General features: G+C 44.4%; 3 protein-coding genes across 3 annotated transcripts in view; 2 read left to right on the forward strand and 1 right to left on the reverse strand.

The window, feature by feature from the left end:
* Positions 1-634: 634 nt before the first annotated feature.
* On the reverse strand, positions 635-8,927 carry tlcd1 (TLC domain containing 1). Its single transcript, XM_054794399.1, has 4 exons — positions 8,441-8,927; positions 6,897-6,982; positions 2,840-2,922; positions 635-1,458 (listed from the first exon to the last, which is right to left on the reverse strand). The coding sequence occupies exons 1-4, from the start codon at positions 8,644-8,646 to the stop codon at positions 1,063-1,065; spliced, it is 771 nt and encodes a 256-aa protein (XP_054650374.1). The 5' UTR covers positions 8,647-8,927; the 3' UTR covers positions 635-1,062.
* Positions 8,928-16,403: 7,476 nt separating this feature from the next.
* On the forward strand, positions 16,404-26,805 carry nek8 (NIMA-related kinase 8). The gene is given in 17 exon segments (XM_054794816.1): positions 16,404-16,490; positions 17,140-17,345; positions 17,413-17,645; positions 17,747-17,878; positions 18,357-18,565; positions 19,184-19,263; positions 19,373-19,388; positions 19,390-19,528; positions 20,572-20,719; positions 20,834-20,910; positions 22,216-22,333; positions 22,423-22,573; positions 22,661-22,824; positions 22,921-23,073; positions 23,959-24,110; positions 24,650-26,185; positions 26,656-26,805. Coding segments are annotated over 16 exon segments (2,085 nt in total). The 5' UTR covers positions 16,404-16,443; the 3' UTR covers positions 24,710-26,185; positions 26,656-26,805.
* The window catches only part of traf4a (tnf receptor-associated factor 4a), a 36,101-nt gene continuing 34,633 nt past the window's right edge, over positions 26,491-27,958 (forward strand). Inside the window, exon 1 of the mRNA XM_054793363.1 lies at positions 26,491-26,981. Coding sequence (XP_054649338.1) covers positions 26,839-26,981 — 143 coding nt within the window. The 5' untranslated portion in view covers positions 26,491-26,838. The remainder of the gene's footprint in view (positions 26,982-27,958) is intronic.

Raw genomic sequence — 27,958 nt, forward strand, 5'->3', positions numbered from 1 at the left:
TTTTTTGGTATCATTTTCCAAATATTTCAACATTTTGACTTTGTTCCCATGTTATAAATTTTCCCCCAACTTAAGTTTCCAAAAACTGCAACTTTATTTATTGTTTTTGACTTAAAAAAAAAAAATTCAACATCATGCTACTAAAATGACATTTTTCCTCATGCTATGACTTTATTCTTGAGAAATTCAGACTTTTTTCCTTGCTAGATTACAACTCTTCTCTTAATATTTTGACTTTTGATTGATTTTCCCATTTTTGCTGCTTTAAGTTTCCTTGTTAAATTACATTTTTAGACTGTGCGGTGGGCCGATGAAATCACAGCCGCGGGCTGCAAATGGCCCCCCGGGCCGTACTTTGGACACCCCTGCTTTAAAGCATTACTGGAACTTGTACCTACACCTAGCGTTAACGCAGCAAAGGTAATGTAGCATTACCTTTTTGGCAGTAGTCTGAGGAATTGTGAGCGCGCCGCTGATGTGCTGCAGGCGAACATGCGGTGAAGCTAGTCGCTAGCCGGCTAGTAGCTAGCCGGTGTGGTGTGGCAAGGCGTCAGCACGCCAGTAATGTAGTTCGATTGCCGTAAGAATGTTAATAATAATAACAATACTGTAGCGATGTTGGAGCTTTTTGGAATTTTATAGATGGAATATGTGTTTCCCGTTAAGTGCCTTCTTAGCTCTGTCTTTTTTTTCCTGTTTTTATATTTTAGAACGCACGGAAAAGAGAAAGACGTCTTCATGTCTCATATAAGGATTGTGGATGATGGGCACGGATCCACACAAATGTCCAACCCGATCCGTGTCCAAGCATGATTTAGTACATTTAGCAAAGCACAAATAGGCGAATCGGAACTTTCCACTTCTTTTTTGGAATGCAACTCTCGGATCAGGCCGCACCTTGTTGTGCTTCATGAATGTGTTCCTTGGCAGTGAAGCGCGGCGCGACAAGGAAAACCCACCACGAGGAATGGCGTCAGTTACGACACAAGTTGTAAACTCTCACTCTTCAAGAAAGGAGCAACACAAAGTGCTTGCCAGCGGTCCACCGAGGCTTTCCCCAACTCAATCGGCAACGAACCTTTTGGAGTTTTTGTCCTGCGCCCTGCTCTTTCCCGCCCTGTGCAAGATGAAGTCAGACCGCACCAGGCGATATAGGTAGACCAGGATCATGACGTTCATCGCCATCAGTGCGGCCAGGAAGAATGAGGCGTGCGGCAGCCAGGAGTAACGACGCAGGATGTACCAGGTGAGGTACAACTGGGAGCAGAGGCGGAAAATGATGAAGGTGCACATGTTGATCACCTTGTTGATGTGGTAGACGGTGGATGACGTGGCGCCCGCCCGCTTCAGCAGCAGCCTCAGGTGCAAGGTCACGCTGTTGACCTCCACGAAGAGCGCCACCACAACAGTGGAGATGTACAGTCGGGTGTAGAGGGCGTACAGGAAGGTCGGGATCACCTGTGTGGAACAAAACATTAGGTACACCTAAATAACCTAATGAGAAACAAATGGGGGACACTAACCCACAGGAATAGTCTGTACCAGAGTCAAACAAAAAATTTGCAACATTCTGATGGATTCATTGTGCTACAGCGTAGTCCGAGGCTGATCCACGTGCAACGCCTGAACCAGTCAAGGCAGGGGACGGGCAAAATTGCAGCACCGCTAAGATAGTGAGATATTATCACACACCACATTCCAAATGATATTTGCCGCTGATTAAACCATAAAGGCGGCCAAACCCGCGTGGGGCATAATAAGGAAGTGGATGCTGAACGGCACCCCTGTTTTAAGTCTAGACTCCTGGGTTTACAGTACATGCTGCTACAGAGAGCTTCCCATATTCACACATTTATGTGCTGAGTCACACTTCAGAGAAAACCTGACAAGAAGCAACCAAAGTAATTATGGAAAACTTACCTACCGTTTGCAGTTCATGCAAAACACGCTTTTATTGACAGCTCCTCCACAAAGTAGGCAGCTCTCTTCTGCTCCCCCACAGAAAGCTGTGTGCTGACATGCGTCCAAAGGCTGAACTAATGTTCTGCCTCACAGAGCCGCGTTAGTCAAAATTGTCCACCAGCCGTGGGGGTGGCCGTAGAGTGACCCAAGGGTGGCCACTGGGGTGGCCGTAGAGTGACCCAAGGGTGGCCACTGGGGTGGCTGTAGAGTGACCCAAGGGTGGCCACTGGGGTGGCCGTAGAGTGACCCAAGGGTGGCCGCGGCCGCCACTGTTGTCATGCGTAAAGGTCATTTAGCTACGAAAGGCGTGTTTCTTCTTTTTGTCCCATGGGAGAAAGTGGTCAGTCAGAAAGCACATATACTTCGACAAGGTCGTTTTCACACCCTCAGGGACCATAAAGGGGCCTACCATCTCTCTGCTGATGACTGCAGCCCAAAACGTGACTCCACCACCTCCGTGCTGGGACATGGTGGCCATCCACCAACCATCCACTCCGCCATTGATCAGAAACAAGACTTGAATGAATCTTGATGTATTTCTGGCCCCACTGCAACCAGTATTGCTTACCGAGTAGTAGGTTAATGCACAACTGCAAGCCTCTGGAGGGTCCTACACCTTGAGGTCTGTGGGACTCCAGAGGCGCCAGCAGCTTCAAATACATGCTTTCAGCTTAGTAACGCCTTTTTAGCAGCTGCTCTCTCAGTCCGATTCATTTGTCTTGCAGAAACTTCCTTAGGATACTTTTTTTTGGAGCTGCACCTCAAGCTCCGCTGTTGCATAATGAAGCCTTTAAGGCCTTTTGTGTCCATCATACAAGTGTAAAAATAAGTCAAGCCCTGCTCATGTTGCTAAATGTGAAGTACAAATTCAACTTGCAAGTGCATGATGGACTAGGAATTCCCACGATCCTCTTCCGTGTCCCGCCAGGATGATATCTGCTGAATCTTGCACAAAGTATCCTGCAACAAGATATCGGTGTGGCGTTGAATAACTCAGCTGTATTCCAGTTACATGCAATTAACAAGATAAACCAAGCTGGCAAATCAAACCTTACCTGAAGTATGCTTAGTTTGGCACCAGCCACATGTTAACTAGATGGTTGGTTTGTGTACTTAAATTTAGTTTGTCCCAAGTGCTCATTTGCTCTTCAAAAGTTACACAAAGTTTTTATTGTATTAATGTATTGTATTAATGTCTCGTCTGTTGTTGTTGCTTAATTTATTGGTATATATGTTTATGTGTTTATGTTTCTTATGTTCTTATTCTTTCATTTGTTTTCTTTCTTTTCTTGGGAGAATGAACAGAATAAGATTTTCATTGCATGGTATAACTGCTGTTGTACTATGCACATGACAATAAAACTCTCTTGAATCTTGAATCTCTTGAATCTATATTCAGAGATAATACATAATGTTGGACATTTTGACTTGGAGACTTATCATTTTACAATGCAAGATTATTACGTTTTATTTCTGGGGTATAAACAACGCGGCCCAGGCGCCATTTGCAGCCCGCAGCTTTGTTTTTTGTTTAGTTTTTTTGCCTGTGGCGTATTGAACGATATCATTCAACCAGTTGATACTGATAATGCTCATCTGAAGTCAGCTGGGATAGGCTCCAGCTCACTCCTGACCCTAATGAGAACAAGGTCCTCAGCTTTCGGCTTTACGTATGAACGCGCTCCCATTGGTTGATAACATGAGACTCACTGGAGAACGAGAGACAGCGGAAGAACACACGCGGCTCACGTGAAGCTACGCTACTCGCAACACTGTCGCGACCATCATTAAGGATAAAGATCGTATTGTATCGTCTACCCTGACAACGTAAGGATGACAAGGAGGTGGTCAATCAACAATTTCTTTGTTGCTAAAACAAAACAGGCTACTGTCGGCCACGACCACACCAAAACTGTCCTGCATGTAGCCGTCCTGCATGGAAGTGAAGCCATTATTCATCCACTCCTCAGTCCCACACTGGTGGTGGTCATCTACATCTGTAGCCCCAGATGCCCTGGGGTAGTCTGACGGACTGCCGCTGTGGGCAGCACCGGAGGCAAGGTGGGTGAAGTGTCTCGTCCAGGGACGCTACGACAGTGACTACCTTCTGGTTTCTGGACGACCCGCTCTACCTCCTGACCCACTGCCGCCCCGACATGCACACACATTACACATACAGTAACCGTATCCTTGAGCATGTGAAAGGATCTGCGTCCATGAAAGTGACAGTAATAACTAAGCAGCGCTTTTATTACTGCATTTCATGTCCTTCATGTGTTTCTGTGACTTAAGTGTTAAGTTAGGCACTGGCATGCCGATACTTTTGGCTAAAGATGCCATGCCTGTGTGGAATCTATACGGCCATCTTTGGCGTGCCCATATTTTTGGCCATGACTGTATGAGTTCCGGCTTACACTAAAATCTATAGTTACACTATAATCTATAGTTGTGGGAACGGAACTCGTTGGACACTCAAGGACCACCTGTATGGGAAATGGATGATGGATAATATTGAGAAAGCTGAGTTTTTGTCTTTAAATATACTGCACAGCAGGGGTGCCCATTACGTCGATCGCATAAACATCACATCATAGATATCAGCTGTCATTAAGCTCCCCTTCTGATTCACTCCTGCTCCCCAACGGCAACGGTGAACGTCACGTCTCACTGTAGGCAGAGATGCAACTGTCGTCTTTATTCTTCCGATTATGGATAAACTAAGCGAGCGGTAAGATGCCTATTTCTATAACAGAAGTTATCCGTTCACTTGTAGCAGCGAGTTAAGGAGAAAAAAAAGTGAATTGTCTGAGGGCTTTGCTCCACATCATGAACTCCACTATGGAAATACGTGTTTTTCTACACTTCCGTTTCTTGAACTATTATTTAGTGTTATTTAGAATTTAGTAAATTTGCTCGTTGCTGAAGCCTTTTGAATATGTTGCCTTGACTTGGGCTGCATTGCCTTTTGCATCATCATTTTCATTTATTGCATATGGGTAATCTTTGATAGCAAATGCTAACTGGACGTAACACATGAAGTGTGTGTCTCATGAACGCCACGTAGCTATTTCGACGGACATGTCACGGGTACTCGGGTTATGTACACAACTATTGAGGAATTACGTGTAATATCTTTATTGCCATATTGAACTCATATCAGCTACTTTGATTCCCTGTAAACTTTGAAACTGTGAATGTGAAATACTAATCATTAGTATTTAGCATAGTAGCTTAAAAGTTTACCGGTTAGATTTGATATATATTTTATTATTTTATATATTGTTTTTATACGCATTCCTGCATCTCTCTGCACTATTTTAGTTGTTTAATTGTTCATTGCGGACTGGACTAGATTATGATCTCAACGGTCTTTACTGTCTGCTCCATGCTGTGGAAGGCATGATCTAATCTCATGTCCAATTGTTTTATTTGGAAGATCACCAACTGTAGTCGTGTGCAAGCAAACATTACTGTAGTTTTTGACAAGATGCGTAGTAAATAAATATGTTGACCTCATTCAGCTGAGAAATCCCCAGTGACTCCTCTCCTTTGTGCCTGGCAATGAGTGGCACGACGCGCACAAGCAGCCACTGTGTATGTTTTTAAAAAAACAACACACTCACACACACAACCTCCAGTCAACAATGTCATCAGTGTGGTGGTTGTCGGGGGGCAGATCTCCACAGATTTGTGTCTTCATGGTTACGCCAAGATGCCCAGAATCTCGTTTGAGGCCTGTTAGACCACGGAGTACTCCAAGGAATTATCTTTGGTTGCTACGGTGATTTGAGTGGCTGCCAGTTGCGTGTGCTGGCAAAAAAGTGAGAAGGTGGGGCCTTGGCTTTGTTTCCCGCAGACTGCAAAGCACCTGAGCGTTCACGCCCCAGGACTGAAGAGTAAATGAAAAGCTGCACGCTGCATGCTTTCAGCCAGACATTCATCAGTCATTGTTGTCGCTTCGATACCTTTTGGACTTACGAGTTGTTTCTTGGGTTCGTATCAGTGTTCAGTGCATACCAGGGTCAATGATAATAGACAAAATGCATTTTGTCTGAGCAAAGCATTTCATTGGGGGACAAGCAGCCTAGAAAATGGATGGAGACGCTGCAATGCTGCCTCTGACCACCAGAGGGAGGCTGACGTCATTGTGGGAAATTGTGCATTACGGTGCATTGTGCATTATGGGAAAACTTTCATTTTAAACTTGTATTGCTACATGTTTGTGTATTTCTGAGGTATACCTTTTGAGTGTTAAGTTGCTGTGTGATGAGTTTAGTGTTCTTTGTAAGATGACACCGTGAGTCTGACTGTTACATTGTTATACTGTCATATATAATGACCTCCTGCGATTTCCAATGAGTTCACCAATAGCTCGTGATTGGCTCCTGTCAAAGAAAGAGCTACCGTTTCCTCACTGACCCGCGAGCGGCATCGTATTTAAACAGTTAGTAGTAGTTCTGAACTAAAGGAGATGTCACGAGATTACAACTTGGCCATAAATTTGCTGCACCGCTGTATAAGCCGCAGGGTTCAAAGCTTAAGACAAAAGTAGCGGCTTATACACAGGAAATTATGGTAATGCTAGATTTCCGTGGAGATAATAATTGAAATTTGGCCTATTAAGATGATTGCAATCGAAAACGTTTTACAGTTAAACTGCACACTTTGGCATGGCCTTTTATTGTGGCACACCTGTGCAATAACCATGCTGGCTAATCAGCGTCTTGATGTGCCACACCTGTGAGATGGATGAATTATGAATGCTCACCTACACAGATTTAGGATTGGTGCACAATATTTGAACGAGATGGGCCTTTTGTGTACGGAGAAAAAGGTTCACATCTCAACTGAAACAAATGTTTATGCTTAGTTGAATACAGATGCAGGGACTCAACGGGAATATGGTGGTGTAAAAGCATGACGTGTTTTCCGACCTGTTGACACGCAGACCAGCAGGTAGGATGACGGCGTGTGGTAAGAGTGGAGTTCGTTCAGCATCTCCGGCGGCCAAGTCACCGCACTGTGGGAAGGAAACGTCCACGTTAAGGAGAGATGAGTGCTTATTCTCATATGTACTGATCAGCAAGTCTTACGCCGCCGCTCGACTTGTTGTCCCCTCTTAATACAACCGCTATCATGTCACAGCTATACAAAGCATTAATAATATGGGGACAAACACCATTATATAAAGCCAGTTAACACTTTATCTTCCAAAACATTGTCTCTAAACAGCTCCAAACCTCTGCACTGCAACATCATCTGGAGCAGTCTTTTTAGCATGACAAAAAGTCAAAAATCAAATACATCACACCCACCACTCACTTGTAAGCACTGGTCTGGAAGACTTGTGGCGAACAAAGCCTTTCTCAGGCTGACTAGTATAGAAAATATAAATATAAACTGACTTATTTGTTCATATAACGCACACAGAACGATGAACAACACTGTGCCTGTCTCCTTTCTTTGTGTCAGAACAGGATCAATTAAGCGCTGTGCTGTCATGGGCTGATGCGTTCAAAAGCTCCGCTAATTGGGTTTTAGGCATGGGCTTTCACGCATCAACCAATCAGGGGATGGAAAAATGCTGATGTTTCTGTACGCCTGCCAGCTGGCTTTGTGAGGTGAATCTGAAATCTGGTTGGTTAAACAATCAGCCCCATTACTAATAGTGTTTAAGTGACATGGGCCAGCACTCCTAACTCTGAAGGCCCTGGGCAGACTACATTGACATGGCAACACATAGAAGCTGAAATCATTGTACACCCTTACTGTATTTGAAAAGGTGCCAGTCCACCTTCCATATCCACTGTGATGATAGCACAATCGTATTGTGGCCCAGGATGTCTGCATGACGGGCTCAAACTCAGGTTTTGTTTTTATTTGACTTCGTTTTGTATAACAGCAGGACTTTTTCCAGATATTTCCTGAACTCCAGGTCTTGTGGCTTCCTTGAGCTATTTTTAAAAGAGGCACACCTTGAAAAGGAGAGGTGTGTCCCTGTATAAACACACCCTTTCATATTTACGACTCATAAGTAATCATGAAAATGCATTGTGTGCCATTATGAGAGGATCCCAGATCAGTGAAAACTAGTTGAAACTCTGTAAGCATTATTTCCTGACTCTGAATGTGAGTAAAAGAAAAAAAAAAGCTCAGAGAATGTAAAAATTCCTCCAGTGGTGGTGTGAAAGGATGAGTCAAAAGTCAGCTTGCAGCAGGTTTTTCCGGTTAATGTCCGGCAGGTCGCGGCTTGAGCAACAAGCTTGGCAAGGTGTACTACCGCATGGATGGATCTTGACGAACCAGCACAACAAGACAAAAAAGAAAGATTTTGTGGCCTGGAATTTTACGCTTATTTCCTCACCGGTCCTCGCCCTTGCCTGAACATGCCCTGCTTGTTGCACCCGGCCACCAAATCCACTTATCACACATCATGTGAGGACACAATGCTGTCCCAGTGTCCCAAGCAGCTGCTTACCAAGCCAAGGCCCACGGCCCCGTCAGCAGGGAGTGCACCATGGACACAGAGAGGTTCCTCCACTCCCACGAGCGGAACTCATCCTGGACCACCACCTTGGGCTGGGGCAGCCTTTGCAGTAACCTGTGGACCCCCCTGAAGATGAGGGAGAAGAGGAACACAGAGGGGCCGGGGTGCTTCTGCAGCACAAGGAGCAGACCCTCCATCCTCTCAACTCCTGATCGTCCCTTCTACCGCTGCTGCTGCTTCCTCCTCTTCTGGGTGTGTTCACAGCTGTCCCGGGGATAGGCGGGTATGCGTGGTATGGAGTGGACGGTAGAGCCTGGTTTTGTTTTGGAGGAGACGTGAGCCTGCTTTTTTTTCCCTCTTCAAGCCCAAGAAGGGGGGGAGCGCAACGGGGGATTTCCGTGACAGATCATTCCAAGCGCGACGCTCCGCTCCATGTGCCTGTTGCGTCCCGTTGTGCAGCTCGCGGCCGCTCACGGTGGAGTGAAGAAAGGGGCGTGGAGCTCTGTGGGTGGCGCTGCTTCATGCTCTCATCTGACAGGAACAACAAGGAGGGGCAAGAAAGACTTGAAATGGGCAAGCAGTGTTTTAGGCTTCCTGTTAGTTCATTTCTGAAGAATTCATTGATGAATTTCCTGTGTTGGTGTTAAATTCCATTAACAGTTTACATGTTATGTTTCTATGTAAAATATATTTTATATGCAATACAGAGCAGTGCTCCCATTAGTTAAAGTAATGTGTAAATAAAGGTGTCTCATATTTCTTACAGTGTTGTCATTGATTAACTTCTTAGGTAACACTTTACAGTAAGGTACACAATTACAGTAGTTAACGAGGAACGAACCTAACCAAACCCTAGCCACTACTCATTAGTTCCTCAGTAACTACTCTAAGTTTATGTGCCTTAGTCATTAGTTCCTCCTTACTTCTTCATTAGTTCCTCAGTAACTACTCTGAATTTATGTGCCTTAGTCATTAGTTCCTCCTTAGTTCTTCATTAGTTCCTCAGTAACAACTCTGAATTTATGTGCCTTAGTCATTAGTTCCTCCTTACTTCTTCATTAGTTCCTCAGTAACTACTCTAAATGTATGTGCCTTAGTCATCAGTTCCTCATTAGTTCTTTATTAGTTTTGCATTAGTTCCTCAGTAACTACAGTATTTTTGTATACCTTATTTCTCCCACACCTACATGACAATAAACTATTCCAAAAATGTCACACTATCATACAACCGCTAAAGACGCTGTAGTACGCATGCCAGGTCATACAAATGCTTGTTGGATGTAAGTATCTCTGCTTTGATGGACACAGCAGCAGCTGTATTTTTTCTCTCTAATATGTATTTCATATTTAATACAGAGCAGTCAGTGTGTCGATCCTGGTTTGGGTGTCCAAATCCTTCCATTGAAATGCCAATAAGCGAGCAAAACGACTAAAACCACAGTAGTGTGTATGCCAGACCAGTAGTGGGCGACGCCATTTTGTAAGGAAACATTATGCTTGTTGTCAAATGTAAGCACAGTGTTCCCTCGCTACATCGCCGTTCTCCTTTTGCGGATTCACTGTTTCGCTGATTTTTTAAAGTGTTTTTTTAAAACCATGTTTGAACGCGCATTGTGTTCTTGTGGTGTATTAGAGCCATCTATGGGTGCTCTGTTGTATGTGTCTGTTATTGTATTTCCTACTGCTACCAGCAGAGGGTGTTGTATACTCATGTGAGAGTTGAAGACGTGTGCAGCTCCACCTTGTCTCAGTACGTGTTTACGTGCCTGTACGAGCATTTTAGGAACCCACAGTAGACAATAGTCGGCTAACCACAGCAGTCCTTATTGGCTCAGGGAGAACCTTTGTCCTTTGTCCGCGATTTCCTGTTGTGGTCAAAAGTCGCTGGCAAACTGGCTAACTGTGTGAGCTGCGGGCTAACCGCCAATAAACAATAGAAGAAGAAGAAGCTAACCAGCTAAATTAATCTTCGGTTCAAGGAGTAGGATGAAGAGGAGGAAAAAACGAAGGCAGTCCTTATTGGTCCTTATTGGCTAAGAGAGAACCCGCCCATTGTGTTCTGCGTCCTGATTGGCTGTAGACCATCTTCTTTGTGCCGTTTCCTGTTGTAGTAAATGGTCAAGCAAACTCGCTAACTGGGTGAGCTTCTTGTTAACCGCCAATAAACAATAGAAGAAGCTAAGCCGCTGTAGGATACCATTGTGGAATAAATGAATATTTAGTTCAAGGAGCAGGACCAGGAGGAGGAACATACAACAGCAGGAGAAGTATGTTTTATCAAGGATACAAGAAGGCTACAGCCGAACGGCGCCAGGACGAGGCACGGCCAGAGGAGTGAAATACACGTCACTTCATAATTTCCTGTGTCTAACCTAGTAGGTTGATCATTGAAATTCTAATGAAATTTGAACTTTGAGGGTGTTAAAAATGTGAGAAAATGTTAATGCCTGTCTGAGAACAGTGTGTAATTGTACGGTGAGCGGTTTTACAGCCTTAGAGCGTACATAATAATTGGTTTGGTTTGGTTTAGTTTATTTGAACATGAAGGTTACAATGGAATACATCTCATGAATCATTTTTTTTCACAGTTCTACATGTCCAAAAGGAGTAGGAAGAAGCAAAGCTTATTTAATCCTACCCCCCTTCCAATCTACATCTTGTACAGTACATGTTGTTTGTAAACAAATGAAGTTGGCTACTTCGCGGATTTCACTTATTGAGGGCTACTTCGGGAACCTATCTCCTGCGATAAACGAGGGAACACTGTAATGCAACTTCATTGTTGGATACCCATACAGTCGTCCCTTGCTACATCGCGGTTCGAACAGCACGCCCTCACTCTACTGCGGTTTTTAAAACTGAATTAATTCATAAATGATCACTTTTTTGTGGCTTAACTATTATTAGCAAATTCTACATACTCATGACCTAAATTAAGAATTTTCAAGAATAAAAATGGCTAAATGAATGAAAATACTAATATAAGGCATTCAAAAGACGTCACAGTATCTGTTACTTCAGAAGACGGGCCTGGGAAGTGATGTCATCAGGTTAGCACTGTAGAGAGTGGCCGACAGCAGCTCCTGTGTGAATGTTCACTACATGTGTTCTCTGCTCGTTAATAAAGTGATTGACGTGCATCGTCGGTCTCTCCTTAACCATAAACAGCGGCAGTAGAGTAGAAGGGATGTTAAACAGATAGCGGGTGGCAGCCTCCATATATACTCGGCCATCGCTTGTCCTCATAAACGTCGCGCAGCTCTACAGCCAGCCCTCGGTACTCTCATGCTGGCTGGAGAACAGGAAGCCAGCGAAGGAGTAACATTCCTCAGTGTGCACACATTACACAAATATAATCTGACAATGACAAGAGGGTTATTTTCATTTTATTGACTCTCAGGATCATTCCTGCCCTGCCATTTCCTGTTTGCATATGATACGGTCATAGTAGAAGTAAGTCAAATGCTACTTATTGAATTTAGTTCACTTGGCACTTGGCTTGACTTTAAATCACATGTGATACATGCACATGTATCACATGTGCATGCAAACTAATGAATATGTTTAAGCAATATTATGAGTTTGTATTTTTTTCTATTTAATGACTGTAAATTCCCTTCATCCCTAAGTGCATTCCAATTGGCTTTATATAATGGAAGTAAAAAGGAACTCCGCTAGATGGCAGCAAAAGCACGTGCCAAAAAAAGTCGGTAATTCTCACTTGAACCGCTAGAAGGCACATCGAGACTGCTGGAAGGCTCCTAGCTTGGAGGTCGAACCTGCCCAGCGATCACGTCTGCTGTCATACCTGTACAATATAACGAGGAATTAAAGAACTGCACTTTGTTATGCATTTGTGCACGTTTTTACTCAATATGATAACGACCATTTTGATTTGTTTTCCCTCATGCGCTGATGAAGCTGCGCAAATATGTACAGTAGGATTATGAAATATCACACAGAGTTCACCACCTTTTATAAGCCATACTGCATGGAAGACATGTGCAACTTAATACCACTGTTTGTGCTTCCTCGTTACTGTTTTTACCAGTGCATATCTCTGCATTGTCACCGAAACTCACTCACACCTTCTGGCCTCCTGAGAAATATGTGAGGATTCTTGACAGCCGGCATTTAAAAAAAAAAAGAAGGGTGTGTGACCGTACAATTGGCTTCCTACTGTCCAACAGTTGTCCTTTTGTACCTGGGCTCCACAGGAGGCCTGCTCGCATCACGTGATGTGCTGCAGACATTAATCTTAGTTGTCTGGCACAGCTGTGAAACATATTGATCCTGGGGCCATTTTTCTTTTCCCCACAGGCACCTTGAGAGATTATTACCGAATGGGGGAAGCTAGTATACAGATGAAATGTTGGCCTACAATGATTCCTGCAAAAAAGCCTCAGAAATAGCCATAGTCATAGCCAATAGCAAATAGTTTCACAGCGAGTCAAGATCAGGATACACTTTATTGTTGGCCATGCTACAGCTATAGGAAAACCATGGAACATAATAATAATAATAAAACCTTCCTTTGTGTATTGATTCATAGTCATCAGTAGTTACTTCTGGCTGGTAAATCAGGGGTGTCCAAAGTGCGTCCCGCTGTGCATTGTGGATGTTAAAAAAAACAAAAATAGCAAAAAAATGAGGAAAAGCTGAGATGTTGATACTGACCATTACTGAACGAGAAAAAATGTCATAAAAAATGGAAATGAGACATTGCTTTTGAAATGTGGTTCAAGAGAACTTTTTCAAAAAAACAAACTAATGAAACTGGCCTGGACAAATATGACGGTAGCCTTAGTTCTCCTTTATTTTCTGAAATTTCAGCTTGAAATGTGATAAAAACAGAGGTTAGCCTGTCACAGTAAACATAGTTAGTTAAAAAAAAACCTTGATCATCTTTATTTATTACATTTGTAATATATATATTTATGTATTAAGTGTGCAACTTTTGTATATATACAGTACTGTATATACACTGCTCAAAAAAATTAGAGGAACACTTGGAAAACACATCAGATCTAAACTGGGGGAAAAATGATGTTGAATATGTTTCCTGATAATAAGTGGGTGATGTATTAGTAACAAAATGATGCCATCATTTGATAGAAATGAAAATGATTACCTTATAGAGGGGGGAAATCAAAGACACCCCAAAAATGAAAGTGAAAAAATGATGCAGCACACTGGTCCATTTAGCTAAAATGTCATTGTAGCAACTCAAAATGATTCTCAGTAGTTTGTGTGGCCCCCACGTGCTTGTACGCATGCCTGACAATGTGGGGGCATGCTCCTAATGAGACTACGGATGGTGTCCTGGGGGATCTCCTCCCAGATCTGGACCAGGGCATCACTGCGGTACCTGGACGCATGGAGGAGATTCCAGGAGACAGGTAGTTACTCCAGGAGAGCTGGACAGGGCCGTAGAAGGTCCTTCAACCCTCAGCAGGATCGGTATCTGCTCCTTTGTGCAAGGAGGAACAGGATGAGCACTGCCAGAGCCCTACAAAATGACCTCCAGCAGGCCACTGGTGTGAATGTTTCTGACCAAACAATCAGAAACAGGCTCCATGAGGGTGGCCTGAGGGCCCGACGTTCTGTAGTGGGCCCTGTGCTCACTGCCCAGCACTGTAGAGCTGGATTGGCATTTGCCATAGACCACCAGAATTGGCAACTACACCACTGATGCCCTGTGCTCTTCCCTGATGAGAGCAAGTTCAACCTGAGCACATGCGACAGACGTGAAAGGGTCTGGAGATGCCGTGGAGAACGTTATGCTGCCTGCAACATCATTCAGCATGACCGCTTTGGTGGTGGGTCAGTGATGGTCTGGGGAGGCATATCCCTGGAAGGACGCACAGACCTCTACAGGTTAGATAACAGCACCCTGACTTCTATTAGGTATCAGGATGAAATCCTTGGACCCATTGTCAGAACCTACGCTGGTGCAGTGGGACCTGGGTTCCTCCTGGTCCACGACAATGCCCGACCTCATGTAGCTAGTGTATGCAGGTAGTTCCTGGAGGATGAAGGAATTGATACCATTGGCTGGCCCCCACGTTCACCTGACCCAAACCCAATAGAACACCTCTGGGACATTATGTTTAGGTCCATCCGGCGCCGCCAGGTTGCTCCTCAGACTGTCCAGGAGCTCATTGATGCCCTGGTCCAGATCTGGGAGGAGATCCCCCAGGACACCATCCGTAGTCTCATTAGGAGCATGCTCCCACGTTGTCAGGCATGCGTACAAGCACGTGGGGGCCACACAAACTACTGAGAATCATTTTGAGTTGCTACAATGACATTTTAGCAAAATGGACCAGTGTGCTGCATCATTTTTTCACTTTCATTTTTGGGGTGTCTTTGATTCCCCCCCTCTATAGGGTGATCATTTTCATTTCTATCAAATGATGTGGCATCATTTTGTTACTAATACATCACCCACTTATTATCAGGAAACATATTCAACATCATTTTTCCCCCAGTTTAGATCTGATGTGTTTTCCAAGTGTTCCTCTCATTTTTTTGAGCAGTATATATATATATATATTAAAAAGTGTGCAAGTGTTGTAAATGACCCCAATATTTTTTTGTTAATTCCCAAATGGTCACTCTCCAGTGAAAAGAAGGGTGTACACTGTATATCCAAAATGGATTTAGTTGTATTTTTGAAGGGATTTGAAGATACATTGTTTTGTATTTATTTCCGTTAAATATTATGGTAAGTGTCCAAGAGTGGAAATGAATATTAACATCAGAAATATCGTATCTCCCAATGTTGCTATTTTATTTGTAACAAAAAAAAATAAGTTTGAAATGACTTTTATTTCTATTTCCGATTTGATCTTAAAAGAAAAATAAATAATGTTCAATAAGTATTAGTATTAAAGTGTAATGAACACAGCATTAAAGTTAAATGAGTACCTTTCTGATGCATTATTCATCTTATAAAGTGATTTGTTGAAACGCAGCTTATGAAGTTGTCCAGGCGTACCTCATCAAGAGTCCTGAATGTGACAATGACAGCGAGGTGAAAAGGTGACAGCGCGTCACCAGCGTGTATTTCAACCACAATGACACATGTGCGTTCATTACACAAAGCGTCTCCAGGTACAGATTATCTCGGGAGATGTTTTGTTTTGCAGCGGTCTCACTATAGCCTGCTTCTCACTGCATTCCTGGACACTGACTTGCATCATAGAGACGGAAGCAGGAGGGCAAATATGTCACTGAGCTGGTCTGAGGAGTGGTGTAGATGTTGCAAAGTTCCCCCGGGTGCTTTTTTTTTGAGATATGATATTCCTGAGAAAGAGACGAGAAGTTTCTCAAGCCTGCCCACTCGACGATGTCTTCATTCCTCCTGAAGCTGTAGAAGGACGTTTGGGCTGATATGATTTACACTATCTTAGATGGATGATGATGATAGTATTATGTGCTTCAGCGCTGGACAGAGTTGTCTTTGTCACGGCACAAAGCATTTATTATCCATCACGGCCAAGAGGGGAAACACTAGTGCTCCTTTCCTGCTTTTCTCAGACTTTATAATTAGCAGGCGCCTGCATGCAAGACTGTAGTCTCGTGTGTGTGTATGCTTTCTCTACTGTCTCCATGTCAGCTCACTTTCCTCCAGATAAGCCTGGAGGAAGCTCAAGTTAGGCCCCTTTTACTACAGTACACATGCTGATGTGTCACTGCAGCAGAAGCATATAATAACTCATAATAACTGATCATATAAGGATCGTTATCGATAGGGGTGCCACATACTGTAGGGGGAAGAGTTCATACGTTGCTAAGGGGCAAGTAGAGAAGTGGTGACAAAAGTTGCCAGTGAGTTTTTTCATGAGGCCCAAAATTGCCTGTGGTTCCCCTGGTTGTTGGCATCAGTTTTAATGTCGCCTTTCGCGCATCACATGGTTTGTCCCTCGACACTTTCCGTAGTGAAGGATCGTGTTGCCAGGAGACGGCGGAAGTGTTTGACTGCTTCCACGATGGAGAAATATGAGAAAATCAAAGTTGTTGGCAGAGGAGCATTTGGGTAATGTCCAAGTTTATCTTAAAACCTTGACTGTTTTGGCACCAACATCATTATCTACGGTGCTGACAGGGCGGTAATAAGGCCACATTTTTACGTGTAAATAGTCGCAAAAGACGCTCAAAAGTATTGCTAGTCTGTTTTGTAGACATGAGACACGTTCACTGAAGTATTGACTTGATGGTGAGAAATCTAATATCGGTTATACGTAGCTTACACGTTTTTTCTTCGCTGTTATTGCGGAATTTTCGGCTTGCGGTGACACTGCACCCGAAGAGTGTACCCCGCCTCTCGTCCGAAGTCAGCTGGGATAGGCTCCAGCACACCCCCGCGACCCGAGTGAGGAGAATGGATGGCTGGTGATACTTCACATAGCAGAGAACGTTAGAAGTAAAGGTGCTGCAAAGTTGGTCAACTCTGTATCAGAAGAAACTGCATACGAGAATTATTGTCATCTTTGTTTAATAGTTATCTACATAATGCTGTTTTATACTGAAAAAGTTCTATTAATATTACTTCACATGTGTACATCACGTCATCGTGCACTGTGTATAGAATTCCACACATCTACAGTATTTCATCCCATATTTTCAGCCTCAAAACCTTCACAGTAATAAAAGTTAGCATCGTGATGCATTCTCAACGCCATCAGGATTGTCCACCTGTGTCGCCGACGCAGTGATGGCGCCTTGGTCATCTTGAAGGAGATCCCGGTGGAGCAGATGTCCCGGGACGAGCGCCTGGCCGCTCAGAACGAGTGTCAGGTGCTGAAACTGCTCAACCACCCAAATATCATCGAGTACTATGAGAACTTCCTGGAAGACAAGGCTCTCATGATCGCTATGGAGTATGCACCAGGTAAGCTGACACGAGTATTATTAATGTTAAGTGGTAGTAAGTACTGTAGTATTCTGTCAATGTGCAGGTGGAACCTTGGCTGACTATATACAGAAGCGCTGTAACTCCCTGCTGGATGAAGACACCATCCTTCACTTCTTTGTGCAGATCTTGTTGGCCCTGTATCACGTGCACAACAAACTCATCTTGCACAGGGACCTCAAGACGCAGAATATTCTCCTCGACAAGCACCAGATGATTGTCAAAATCGGTGACTTTGGAATCTCCAAGATTCTTGTCAGCAAAAGCAAAGCGTACACTGTGGGTCCTATCGTACTCCTGTAACCCACATGTAGGTTCTGATGCTTTTAAGTACGAAGTCTTGTGTGTGTGTGTGTGTGTGTGTGTTTTTGCCTGTGCAGGTGGTTGGGACACCATGTTACATTTCACCAGAGCTGTGTGAGGGAAAGCCGTATAACCAGAAGAGTGACATCTGGGCTCTGGGTTGTGTGCTCTATGAGCTGGCGAGCCTCAAGAGAGCCTTTGAGGCGGCTGTAAGGAAACATTTCTGAACTTGAACGGCATTCTGTAAAGGGCAGACCTCCCCCGAAATCAAAATTTTAATCAGTGCCACAAAATACTCATGAGACCGTAGCATCACTTGTGACGTTTTAGGTCAGTGAGCCTTGCTGATTCCCACCAGACCGTAGGTTTGGAGACACTTTGGCATCCTATTCAATGAGAAAGCGTCTCCAAACTTTTGACTTTTGGTACTGTCAGGGTTTGATGACAACCATGGAACTGGAAGTGGAATTTATTTGGACAGAGCAATAGCGGATTTAACGCGTTGGACCTTGCAAGTTCCATTTAATTCACTGTTCGTACATACCCTCCTCCTGCCTGAAATTTGTCCTCCTGATTCATGTACTACTTCCCAAGAAGTGAATAGAAATGTTGTCAAATAGAGTGCGATGGCCTTTGAGTTAATACTACATGTCTTTTTACATTTTTTGTTCACATTTTTTGTTCCAGAATCTCCCAGCCCTGGTTCTGAAGATCATGAGTGGCACCTTCGCTCCAATATCCGACCGCTACAGCCCGGAACTTCGTCAGCTCATCCTCAACATGCTCAACCTGGATCCCTCCAAACGGCCTCAGCTCAATGAAATCATGGCTCTGCCCGTCTGCATCGGACCGCTGCTCAATCTCTACACGGACATCGGAAGCGTCAAGATGCGCAGGTGAGGTTGAGCCGAACACATTCTTAAAGGGATAGTTGGGATTTTTTGACATGAAGTTGTATGACATCCCCATCAGCAGTGTAGTCCATCAACAGTGACTTACCGCCCACTTCTGTGAGCGGAGTTCTGGTCGGATTTCGGTGAGGAGGAACGTAGTTCCGGTTAGTTGCTGGGGTCATCTAGGTAAAGTATTTGGCTTCTGAAAACAACATGCGTTCAAAAGAGTAATACATTTGCTAACAAAAAAGTCAGACCTCTCAGTCGCTTGCTGTTATTTCCTCTCGTTCGTATCACTACACGCTCTCGCCTGTCCATTGTTGTGTACGTGTTCCACAGCAGAGGAAGACTCCGCGCATGTAAGCACTGTGGAGCACACACACAACATTGTACAGGCGAGAGCGTGTAGTGATACGAACAGAGAGGGAATAACGCCGGAAATAACTTGAGAGACCCCAGCAACTAACCGGAACTACGTTCCTCCTCACTGAAATCCGACCAGAGCTCCGCTCACGGAACGAAGTGGGGTGTAAGTCACCGCTGATACACTACACTGCTGATGGGGCCGTCCAAACTACCCCTTTAGGAGTGTAGCTAGCTATATGACATTAAAATGTCCAGGATCGAGAAACCACTATCCACTGTGCAGACTGGTCCACAAGGCAGAGCAGGAGGACGAGTACCGACCAACAGATCCAGAGGTCAGATCATTTTTTTTGTCCACAGAGAACACGTGATGAGAATATTTCATTGTGTGTTGTTTCTGTGGCTTCATGAACAGACGGAGCAGGCATGTCGGCAACAGGCAAGGTGCATTCCCTCCGCCTGTCTTCCGTGTACACGTGGGGCAGCGGCATTTCCGGCCCGCTGCGTCTGCCCATGCTCAACACTGAGGTGCTCCAGGTGTCGCTGGGCCGCACTCAGAAGATGGGGGTGACCAAGTCGGGCCGTCTGATCACTTGGGAGGTACGATAAATGATTTAACATTGTACCCTATATCACCTCCTTATCCTTTAAGAAACCAGTAGGGATGTCCCTAGCCGACCTTCAGGATCGGGATTGGCTGCCGATCCGCTGTATTTTGAAGATACAGAAAATATCGGCTTCCCACACGAACATGGTAGGTGCGGTAATACGCTTCAAAGCTGGTTGCCACTTGACCCCCGCCACTTGCAAGAAGAAGAAAATACAACACCACCGTGCAGACATGTCTGCGGTGGTTGTAAAGTTAGTTTCACGTTGGACGCTGGACATTCGGCTCCGTAGCTTCAGCGGTAGTTCCCCCTCACTTTGCCTGGATTGCTGTGTCATGGTGCGAGGAGCTTGCACAGGAAGTGCCGCTCTAATTGCTGATTTTTTTATACTATGGACTGTCAATAATTTACTTTTGCGTTGAAGAGAGTGTAACCGAGCGGGAGAGGTAAGGGGGTGCAGAGTGAACAAAAGGACAGGAGCCGGAGCTGCAGGAGGTACTTTATTCTTAGCCCGCTCGCCTCTTCACTGACTCCTGTCAAGTGACGTCAACACACACTTCCGGCCTTCAAAATAACAGCACATCACAAAAAATAGCTTAAATGAATTTAATTTAAAAATGTCATATATTCTAAATCACACCACAAATTGATCTCGAATCGTGTCAAATGATTAGTCCTACCCTAAAAGTATTTTTGCCTACCCATTTTTTCCAATTGTATCTTTTATTGGACAGACTTTTATTGGATCTTTTATTGGATGAGGGACCTGATTCCCACAGGTTTGTTACAAAAGCCAACAATGTTGTGGAATAAAAAGTTCATTCAGCAATACTTTGTTGCATTGTTTTAATGCTTTGAAGAGCTATTTGCGGAACCATATTCAATTCCACAAATTCATGTTTGAAACAAAAGCTTATTATTAACAAAGAAAGGAGCGGCTTGGCAAGACTATAAAAAAAATCATATCGGCTCGGAAGCCAAAAAATGTGGACCGGGACATCCCTTTAAACCAGTCATCCTTTGTCATATCTGCAGGCTCCCTCGGTGGGATCTGCCGAGCTCAGTCTGCCCGGAGCAGTGGAGCAGGTGCAGCCTCAGTTCATCTCACGCTTCCTGGAGGGTCAGTCTGGAGTCACCATCAAGCTGGTAGCCTGTGGCGATCTCTTCACCACCTGCATGACAGGTGGGTGTGCAAACATTGTGTCTTATTGCTACTTTTTTGCTGTAATGATGCAAGCGAGTATAAGGTGGGCCACACGAGGACTCACCTCCACTCATCAGCCAGTGTCATTTGCAGACAGGGGCATCATCATGACCTTTGGGAGCGGAAGTAATGGCTGCTTGGGACATGGGAACTTCAATGATGTTACGCAGGTACAGAAGGCACAGAAGAATATTTATACATTATAGACATTTACTCAACCCTTACAGTGCTTTCTAGCATCTTTATCAGGGTTTAACAGGGCCTAAGAATAGTTTGAATCAGTGACGTGCGGCAGGGGAGCCAAGATAGGAAGACCTCACTGATAATGATAAGATCAAATAAATATTGGTATTTCTCTACTGATCTGTGTTGTAAATTTATTTCCTCTATGGTCCAAATCGTTTTTAACAGTTTAAGTAAAAATTAGAGATGCTTGATATTGGATTTCTTAGCAATATCCGACATTGTTCAACACTGTATTACCAATACCAATATCAACCGATACCGATGTAGGCAGCGATTCTTCCCTTAAATCAGTTACAAGCTTATTCGAGAGTACGACAAATTCATACATTTTGGCAGTTCTGCACTAATATTGAAAGGCCTCCATGCCCCTCACACCCTCCCTGACAGCTCACCGCCCGCCCCACTATTTGAGAAGCAGTGCCTTAAACTATTGTGGAGCAATGAACGCATTACCATTCTTTCACTGCGGTGCCACTGGATGCATTTCACAAATAAACACACTTTGTGCAAAATCTAACTAAACACTGCAATATGCAATAAAGTTATGGACAAATCAGCATGCGACACCATGTGTGACTGCGTGATTCTTCCTAAGGTGTGATATTACATTGGAAATCTGGAAGGAAGACGCCCTACCACCCCCTCCTATAACCAGCGCTTTATGTCATGTTCTGCATGACAGGTTGGACTTTGGTTTTGGTTTTCCTTAGTTTTCACCTCGTTTTGTGCTCTTATTTTGGTGTTGTGTTTCCTGTTTGCAGTGATGTGCAAGCGCGTGCACTGTGCGGTGGTACTGGTTTGTCATTAGAAATCAGTGCTACTATTCAGGTGGAGCCGCATTACGTGCAAACAGCTTGGAAACTTGGAAGTGGTTTCAGACGGCGGAGCAAGCATGCTGCTCTGTGGAGTACGTTGATATCACTATCGGCAGAAAAATGATACCAATCTGATCTGATATCTAATATTTTATGCCAATATCTGCCGATATCGACTGGCCGAACACATCTGAACGCGCAATCCCTCACTGCATGGCACGCCACCATTTCTATTTCTCAGCATGCCTCACCAGATATGAACCTCACCGCACGACACTGGTCAGAATAACGTGAATAAAGGCTTTCTGATGATGACAGTTTGACGTATGATTTCTATGTCCATTATACCCTAGTGATACCCTATTGATTGTGTTCAGCTATGCAGCTTCCACTGTATGTGATTCTCATACTCAGCCCAAGATAGTGGAGGCGCTCCTTGGCTACGAACTGGTCCAGGTGTCCTGTGGCGCTTCCCACGTGCTGGCCATGACCAATGAGAGAGAAGTATTCGCCTGGGGAAGAGGAGACAATGGTAGTAATAATGATGGCTGTCATCATTGCTGTCTGACTTTGAGGATCCTCCTTCGATTTATCACATTTCTGAATCTTTTCCTCGCTAAGGCCGCCTCGGGCTGGGCACCCAAGACAGCCATAACTGTCCCCAGCAGGTGTGTTTACCTGCGGGATTTGAAGCCCAGAGGGTGGTGTGCGGTGTGGACTGCTCCATGATTATCAGCACTCAGAGCAGCATCATGGCATGTGGAAGCAACAGGTCAGTGATGTTTTATACCAAACCAAACACCGCCTGCCTTTTCACAGTCCTTGGTGTGTACCTTTCGTTGTCTTCCTGGTGGTTTAGGTGCAACAAGCTGGGTCTAGACAAGATAAGCGCCGGTGAGGAACCAAGTCCCTCCAATCAGGTGGAGGAGGTCCACTCTTTTACTCACGTCCAATCAGCTCCTCTCAACCGAGAGAAGATTGCGTGCATCGACATTGGTACGGCACACTCTGTCGCCGTTACAGGTAAAAAACCCAAAACCAAACCACCATTAATGACATTTCTCAAGACTGTGATGGCGTGTGTGATTCATACGATCATCCTCATGTTGCTCACCCTAGAGAGCGGCCTGTGCATTACCTTTGGCAGCAACCAGCACGGTCAGATGGGCTGTAGTTCTCGCCGGGGCAGCCGTGTGCCCTACCTGCTACCCAGCCTGCAGAATATTACTATGGCTGCTTGTGGAGATGCTTTCACTCTGGCCATCAGATCTGGTAAGTATATACTTCAGTAGTGATGAACCAGTCCTTTCCTCAATGGAGGTGAAGCTCACAAAAGTGAGTACCAACTCTGACATTTCAGAAGGCCTTTGATTTGATTTATCTTCTCGAGAGACAATACTATAGGAAGTCAACTTGGATGTACTTTAGATTCATCAGTGTACAGCTTGTATACACAGACTACTCTAAAGCGCATCCAAGTTTCATGGATTCATCAGTGTACAGCTTGTATACACAGACTACTCTAAAGCGCATCCAAGTTTCATGGATTCATCAGTGTACAGCTTGTATACACTGACTACTCTAAAGCGCATCCAAGTTTAATTTCTATAGTGTTGTCCCTTGAGAGACTCTAAATGCTGTCAGTGAGCGTATCTGTGAGCATCTATGAATACAATAGGTACATCGTCACACCATCTGCTTTTGTTTTGTGGTCTCTGGTTGATGCGTCTCTTCTTGCAGCAGTGCTGCCTTCAAGGAACAAGGGCCCCGCTTTGTAAAATGGCTGTCACGACCATAATAAAAACTATAAAGGTTTTGTGTTTGGGTGAAACTTTGCAAACCGTGCGACTTAAGTGATTTGTAGCAGATGTATTGTAGGATGCGTGTGTCCTGCGCTTGAGGGTCCAAGTGGTGAAATGTCACATTGTGCCAGTGATTGGCTACCCTGGAGTGAAAGTCAGCAGTGGCTGCCCTGCCTTGTAGCTTTTGCCCATCAAGAGAAGCCTTTGTTGAGGCAGATGGAGCCATTGTGCAGCCCCTGCAGGAGAGAGGGAGCTGTCGCCTTAAGATTTGTGTGTGGATCAGCGCATCCTGGGGGGTGGGGTTGAGGAAAGGAGTGTGCTGACCGACCCCTTTCCTCTTGTCTCCTGTTGGCAGATGGCGAGGTGTACACCTGGGGAAAGGGCGCCCGCGGACGCCTCGGAAGAAAAGAGGAGGACACGGGCATACCCAAGGCGGTGCAGCTCGACGAGAGCCACGCGTTCACGGTGACATCGGTGGCTTGTTGTCATGGCAACAGCCTGCTGGCAGTGAAACGTAATATTTTGCCTGTTAGCCTTTGTGTTTGAAACCGAGTGGTGATCTCACTGTGAGCGTGCAGACATTAACCATCTCATTTATAGCTCAAAAGACTCCATTCAGTTCATTTTTGGGAGTCTTGCACGTGTATTCCAGATAAAAATGACGCTTTTTAATTGAAGTGCACTTTTTTTTTTTTGCCAAGCAGCCAGTCAGCTTTGAAACTGAAAAGCAGTGAAGGTGGGATTAAATTCCTCCTCCTAGAGTCCACATTAAAAATAGATGCAGATTTAGAGAAGATTACAGTGCATCACAATTTAATAAGTAATAGAGAGTAATCCTCACTGCGGCTGGGCTGCAGTTAAAAAAAAATGTCACTGACCTGTGAGAGGAACGCATGATGGGACGAAATTGACTCTATGAAAGAGGGATTGGTTTAAAGGAGACAATAACAGACGCAAACTGAGTGCAGGCTAGGATGTGGATATTTCTCTGGGTTGTACTACTCTTTTTACATTCGTATTTATCACCTGCACTTCCCTTGTTTCAGCTTTGCTGGATGAAGCAGTCCCGAGATGACCCCAACAGCCAACCCAAAGGACCCAGATGATGCCAGTTGAAAGAGTCCCTTACAGACTAAAACACGATGCCGCTCTTGAACAAAACTATTAGGACGTCAGGAGTCAGCAGGCTTACCATATTCATTGGCTTTTATCCTGAAGTGGGTTTCATGGCCCTCTTCTACACCAAACTCAACCAAGCATATATTTATGGCCATTGCTTTGTTCTTTGTGGACTGGGAAAGAAAAGGGTCTTCCCCAAACTGTTCCCACAAAGATAGAAGCATAGGAGTGTCCAAAATATTTCAGATTTACAGGGAACTTGTGGTCTTGCGCGAGTAGGAGATGTCCGGTGGGACCATCGTGGTCGTCTACAGCCATGCATTTTTAGTTGATTAGGAGGCTTGTGTTAGTTTTTGTATACATACAGCGTAGGTTCTAACCTGAGTGTCGCAACAGGCGTGCTGCTCCACACAGTGTCATGGCAGGAAGTCATTGGTCCGCTGTCACACGGTGAGGCCATTGTCCTCCCTCACGTGCACGATGAACCACGAAAAGGCCAGCAAACTGGGTTTGAGGCCCTCTTAAGCCAGCCGGCGAGTGAATGAGACGTTACAAACGAGCACACGAGCCCCTAAAGAAAGAAAGACAAGAAGGAAAGAAAAGCCACTTGAGTGTTTAGCAAGTCATCAGTCAAATGACCCAAACTCAATGGGACGTTGATCCCGTCCACAGTGGTCACATTATGCTTTATTGGATTAGTCCTCCACTGCACTTGTGTGTCAAACCAGATAACGACGTGCTGTCAAGCGTTCAAGACTTTATGGTGACAAAGGGACTCATACTTAACACTGTTGTTTCTGCCGTAAAAAATATATATTTGAACTATAGTATTACATATTTTGTAAACAAAACACTGCAAGGCTTAATATTTCTGTGGACTTTGTTGGAGAAGCATACAAACAGGTAGGATTGTGATGTGACGCTAGTTGGGGGCGTTCTAATGTGGATTAACGTGAGCGTTTTGAGCTAAAGCGTAATTATGAAAAAAATATGTGCCTCCACATTGTGTAATGTGCCTTATTAACTGTTTATTATTACTATGAGTACATTTAGTAAAACCGCTCAGTGTATTGTGTGTTGTTGCAAGTGAGCACTTTTAAAAAAAAAACTTTAATTACGTTTTCTGAACCATTTTAGCTGTTTTAATACCCTTTTTCTCCCATGTGGCTCTATTACCATTGTTTCCTCCAGTGATGATGTAATGGTGATGTAATGCCGTTGCAATACAGCAGGTGAAAACTGAGCTGTGTGTCAGGTGTGTGTTTGTGTGTGTAAGAGGTGTGTGTGTGTACTTGTGTACCCATATCATACAAAAGGTAAAAGGTATGTTCACGGGTAGGAAAATATGTATTATTTATTGTTGCTTTAATTTAAAAATAAGCTTTATTTATGTCTTTGTTTGTGAAGTCCACCACTAGAGGGCGCAGCTCACCACTGGCAGCATGGGAACTTCACTGGGATATGTGAGTCATTTTTATTTGTATTGTATTGTCTTTGTTATAATTATATTCTAAACACATCCCGCTAACACTCGTAAGGCTATACAAGGCAGCGGGAGAGGATTTTATATTTTGATGTAATTCATTTTTATGATTGCCAGCTTAAGAGCACTTAATTGGCTCTGATTGGAGATGTTATTGATGAACTATATGACAGCATTGCATGAATTAAAGAAGCATACATGAGATGAGAGAGGGATAAAATGGTGTGAACGGCTTCTTGACTCCTCCTGCTTTGGAGGAGGAGGCGGGACTGTGGTGCACCTAAACAGACGCAGGGCTTGTGTGCTCGGCTCAGTCTTGTCAGCAACGTCCGCACAGCAAAACACAACCTGCATTTGTTTTTTTTTTGTTTTTGGTTTTTTTTTTATACCGCGGACACTTTGCTTTTTTCCTGCACGATCAAGCGTTGCGTGTGTGCGTGTTTTCGGCAGGAGGAGGAGAGCCACCACCTCGAACACCAGGCGGACGTGATATGAACCCTTTATCGGCTTGAAGTGTGCACTGCAAAGGGCGACAACCACAGCGAAGGCTGCAGGATCTACAAGGACAAAGACACACAGACGGAGGTAGAGAGACAGACAGACAGACAGACAGACAGACAGACAGCTGCAGCCATGCCCGGGTTCGACTACAAGTTCCTGGAGAAACCCAAGAGACGCTTCCAGTGTCCGCTGTGCAGCAAGGCGATGCGGGAGCCGGTCCAAGTGTCGACCTGTGGACATCGCTTCTGTGACACCTGCCTGCAAGAATTCCTAAGGTACGCCCGAATTCATTCATGCATCTCTCTCTCTCGTGTGTGCGTTGATACTGGAGACGGTGCAGTTTCGGTTGAGCTTAAGTAAATAAGGAAGGTGAAGGTGTGTCCTACTCACCTTTCCACCAGAACTACAGGCAGCCTTCTAATACACGAGCCTACCTTTAGGCCTTAAAGAGGCTGCTTTTGTACCCTTGACACCGGACTGCTAAAGTTAAGGAACATGTCCATCTTTGCCAGAAGATGGATCACTATGTATTCTTGGCCAAAAAAGACACAATTGTCCCTTTAAAGCTGCAGTGGCTTGTACCATGAAAGCTTGCTGCCACCATTGACATTTCACTGTTTGGGACCACAGCTGTACCATTTTGGTGCCTGGAAAAAGTGCAATGGATTCCAATAATGAGCTGTATTGTTAGTGTAGATTACAACCTTATTGTGCATGACTTTTCTTAGGTATTGTCTTTTTTTGGTTTGTTTGAGTTGTAAGCCCCTCTTGACACTTGACTGCAAATGGTCACCTTGCATGTCAAGCATCATACGTACACAAGTCTATAGCGTGAACGTAGTGCCGTGTGTCCTGCCGCTATGCTACATTTGTGTCCAAAAGAGAACCAAATGTTAAGCTGTACTCTTGACATTTAGGGACCGGTTCCTTCTTTGGTGCTTGGAAAAAGTACTTTGGAGTCCATGAATGAGCCGATATCGGGTATACGGTGTAGATTATTTTGTCAACAAGCTAGTAGGTTTTCCAGGGGTGGTTTGTATGTATTTTTGCATGTTTTCTTTTCTAGATGTCTTGCAGTTATCTTTTTTTCATGTAAACGGCAAACGTAGTCTCTCTTGTAGGCTTGACTTGATAAGTCCCCCGAACACAGGGGTTATGGTCCAACACCCCCCCGCGAATGGTGACAAACTGCGCACCCATAAAAAGTCCTCACTAAATATGACTCTCCCAGTAAATTGACATAAAAATACAC

Source organism: Dunckerocampus dactyliophorus, chromosome 12, assembly GCF_027744805.1.
Source record: "Dunckerocampus dactyliophorus isolate RoL2022-P2 chromosome 12, RoL_Ddac_1.1, whole genome shotgun sequence".
NCBI lineage: Eukaryota > Metazoa > Chordata > Actinopteri > Syngnathiformes > Syngnathidae > Dunckerocampus > Dunckerocampus dactyliophorus.